Here is a 4,145-nt window from a genome sequence, read left to right on the forward strand (position 1 = left end):
CGGGGGTAGACACACGATGTAACCTATGCCAACATAATAGCACCGGAACGCAGGGGAAGCCGGCGGCATGTGCCGGTGTCCAGGGCGACCGGGTGCGGTATTATAACGGTGTCACGGGGAGGAGCACCCGTAGTCAAGCCCCGGGGATGTAGCCATATCGATGAACCTCGTTAACAAATCTCGGTGTCGTGCTCGTGTGATTGCTTGGTCCTCGGATGATTGACGGTATGCCTCGGATTTATTCTAACAAAAATCAGATATGGCTTTCCACCTGAGATCGATAAGTTTGCCTTCTAGGCCTCACATCAGTGAGACGGAAGTCGAACAAGAGCTGCTGAGCCTGGAGGCAAGCATCTCTTCCTTCATTACCATCGGCACAATGTGCGAGGGTCTTATGAGGCTTGGAAACATCTACAATGGTGTTGAAGAAATCATTGGCCTACCAAGCAACCAAGTATGCTCTGCCCAGGAGAGGAAGATGTTGGATGGAGAAATGGAAGGTTCTCTCGAGCTACTAGATCTCTGTAGCACCATGCAAGAGATCTTCGTCGAGATGAAAGCCATTATCCAAGAGCTGCAAGTGGCACTAAGAAAAGGAGATGAAGCAGCTTCTCAAGCCAAGATCCAGTCTCACAAGAAACTTTTCAAGAAGACGGCAAAGAAGGCTACTTCTGAAGGTTGCAGCATGGTCATGCTATTGACTAAGGCTAGAGAGGTCTCTATCTCTCTGCTCGAATCCACAGTCCTCCTCTTGTCAAAGCAAATTGAAATGCGCAAACAGTCTCTTATCTCCAAGGCATTTCACAAGATGAAGAAGCCAGTTGTTTGTGAGGAGGAGCAATTGCAGGAGTTAGAGTGCAGCATCAGAGATCTTGAGAACGGAGCAGGACATCTGTTCAGGAAATTAGTCCAGAGCAGAGTTTCCCTCCTAAACATTCTTAGCTCATACATACTCCACATCACTCTTAGTGACCTGTGATTGGCATCCGCCTTTTTGAGGATTAGTCAATCTTGATACAGTTTTCTAGTATGTATACAGTATACAGTACAAATGTACAGAATATTAGAGAGAGAAAAGGCAAAGTTTTGATCTATTTCATGTTTAATGTTCTCTTTATACTTTCTTTTGATATCAACCTCACTTAGTGGATCTTGCTCCTTGTACATTATGTATGCCAAATCAAAGCTAGCAAGGGCTAAGGATGTGATTACCACAAAAATTATCAATTAATTAGTAAGATCGCCCCCCATCACATGGTTGGTTGTGCAGTCTGGCAGTATGCACAACCTCCATAGCAAACATGTCATGGTGTACAGCACTGAAATCCATGCCCAAGAAAAACCAAATCCATCTCAAGTTCTACCTGCTCTTGGAATAATTAAACCTGAACATCAAAACTTGCCCCGCCACTAAACTGTTTTGCTCCTTTCCACATAATACTTAACAAACTAACACCAATGGATTTCCTATACGAAAATAATAGCTGTGCCATGAAGATAGAACGTCAATCCAGTTGGCTGCTAAGAGAGGCTGGACACCGGTGACGATCTGATGGAATGTCGGGCATATGCTGGTTACAGAGCCAAGAATTATGTGGAGCCATCAGCTAATATAAAAAATGTTAGGAATGAGCAACTACTCTTTACTGAGGGCCAATGGCCAGTACATATACAGATGTGGTAAAGTGCAGAAAGACCCCTTATACAATGGGGATGTACACAATGAACTATACACATCTAACACCCCCCCTCAAACTCATGGTGGATCAATAACACTGAGTTTGGAGAGGAAAAACCCATGCTGTGCTCGAGTCTGTGCCTTCGTGAAGAAGTCAGCCAACTGTAACTCTGAGGGCACATAGTGAAGAGCGAGAGTCTGATCCTGCACAGCAGCACGCACAAAGTGGGCATCCACACCGATGTGCTTGGTGAGCTCATGCTTCACCGGGGCACGTGTAATACTGAGAGCACCTGTGCTGTCGGACAGGAGAGGAGTTGAGGTAGTAGCAGAGACACCAAAATCCTCAAGTAACCATCGTAACCAGATCACCTCAGCCGTCAACATAGCCATGGCTCGCAACTCAGCCACTGTACTCGAGCGAGAAACTGCAGCCTGCTTCTTTGTCTTCCAGGCAATAAGCGAGCCACCAAGAAAGACATAGTAAGCAGACAGCGAGCGTCGATCAGAGGGATCACTAGTCCAGGTAGCATCAGAGTAGGCCTGGAGCTCAAGAGAGCTGGAGCGGGGAAAGAAAAGACGCTGAGAGATCATGCCACGAAGATATCGTAGAACACGGAGGAGGTGACTATAGTGGACAGAGGTGGGGGCTGAAACAAACTGACCCAGGATGTGGACAGGATATGAGATGTCAGGGCATGTAACAGCCAGATAGACAAGGCTGCCAACGAGGTGACGATAGCGAGTGGGATTAGGAAGAGGGTCACCATCAGAGGCACGAAGCTGAACGTTGAGCTCCATAGGAGTCACAACTGTGCGCTCATCACCAAGAGCAGTGCGAGCAAGAAGATCCTGAATATATTTTTCTTGGGAGATGTAGAAGCCATCAGAGGTCAACGAGATCTCAATCCCAAGAAAATAGCGAAGAGGACCAAGATCAGTCATGAGGAACTGGTCTCGAAGACGAGCCTTAACAAAGGCAATGTACACAGAGTCGTCACCAATAATGATCATGTCATAAACATAGAGAAGGAGAAGAGTCCGACCACGAGAAGACGTGTGGACAAATAGCGCGGGGTCATGGTCACTGGGCAAGAAACCAGCGGCAGTAACCACAGAGGCGAAGCACTCAAACCAGGCACGAGGGGCCTGTTTAAGACCATAGAGGGAGCGGCGAAGCCTACAGACCATACCATCAGGAGCATAGTACCCCGGTGGTGGCTGCATATAAACCTCCTCACGCAACTCACCATTGAGAAAGGCGTTCTGGACATCAAGTTGAGAGATAGACCACTGACGAACATAAGCCACTACAAGAAGAGTGCGGACAGTGGTCATGTGGGCCACAGGAGCGAATGTCTCATCATAATCGCGTCCCTGCTCCTGCTGGAAACTACGGGCCACAAGACGAGCTTTGTAGCGCTCAAGAGAACCATCGGAGCAAGTCTTAACCTTGTAGACCCACTTGCAGGTGATGGGACGAACACCGGAAGGGAGGGGAACCAGATCCCAAGTGTAGAGCGCTCAAGGGCAGCAAGCTCTTCGGCCATCGCAAGCTGCCATTCAGGCTGAGTCATTGCAGTCCGATAGGAAGTGGGCTCAGCAATGGCAGAGAGACCGTACCGAGCATGGGAGTAGCGATCAGGCAGGGGCGAGGCCGAGCACGGAGATTGTGAACCAGGGGAGACGTGAAGGGATGAGCACCAGAGGTGTAAGGCTCATCAGGGGAGACATCCGCAGTATGGGCGACGAGTATAGTGGAGAGGGAATGGTTAGAGAGGGCGACGGACTGGAGATGATGGTGGAGAGGTGGAGGAGGAGGGTGGAGAAGATGGGGTCGGTGGTGAATGAGAAGGAATGAGAGGTGCCAGAGGAAGAGGTGACATATGAGGCACATAGCGGGATGTATCGGGAAGGAGAAGGAAAGAAAGGTCGTCCACAGAGAAACTCGAGGAAGAAGGACGTGGGTAGTAAGAATGAGACTCATCAAAAGTCACATCACGCGAGATACGCAAGCGACGGCCCACAGGATCCCAACATCGATAGCCCTTGTGCTCATCACTGTAGCCAAGGAAAACACACTCAACCGACTGAGCAGTCAGTTTGGTGCGTTCTCGGGGGGCAAGAAGAACGTAGCACACACATCCGAACATACGGAGAGCTGAGTAGTCAGGAGAGCGACCAGAGAGACACTCCAGAGGAATACCACCCTGTAGAGCAGTTGATGGCTGAATGTTGATGAGATAGGTGAAGGAAATATGCCCTAGAGGCAATAATAAAGTTATTATTTATTTCCTTATATCATGATAAATGTTTATTATTCATGCTAGAATTGTATTAACTGGAAACATAATACATGTGTGAATACATAGACAAACAGAGTGTCACTAGTATTCCTCTACTTGACTAGCTCGTTGATCAAAGATGGTTATGTTTCCTAACCATAGACATGAGTTGTCATTTGATT

At 48.1% G+C, this 4,145-nt stretch overlaps 1 protein-coding gene across 1 annotated transcript; it reads left to right on the top strand.

Annotated features, from left to right (window-relative positions):
- Positions 1-259: 259 nt before the first annotated feature.
- Positions 260-1,128, top strand: LOC125529726. The gene has a single exon (XM_048694150.1). It carries the CDS (start codon positions 260-262, stop codon positions 977-979), a length of 720 nt encoding a protein of 239 aa, XP_048550107.1. The 3' UTR covers positions 980-1,128.
- Positions 1,129-4,145: the final 3,017 nt, after the last annotated feature.

Source organism: Triticum urartu, unplaced genomic scaffold, assembly GCF_003073215.2.
Source record: "Triticum urartu cultivar G1812 unplaced genomic scaffold, Tu2.1 TuUngrouped_contig_5798, whole genome shotgun sequence".
In the NCBI taxonomy this organism is placed as follows: Eukaryota; Viridiplantae; Streptophyta; class Magnoliopsida; order Poales; family Poaceae; genus Triticum; species Triticum urartu.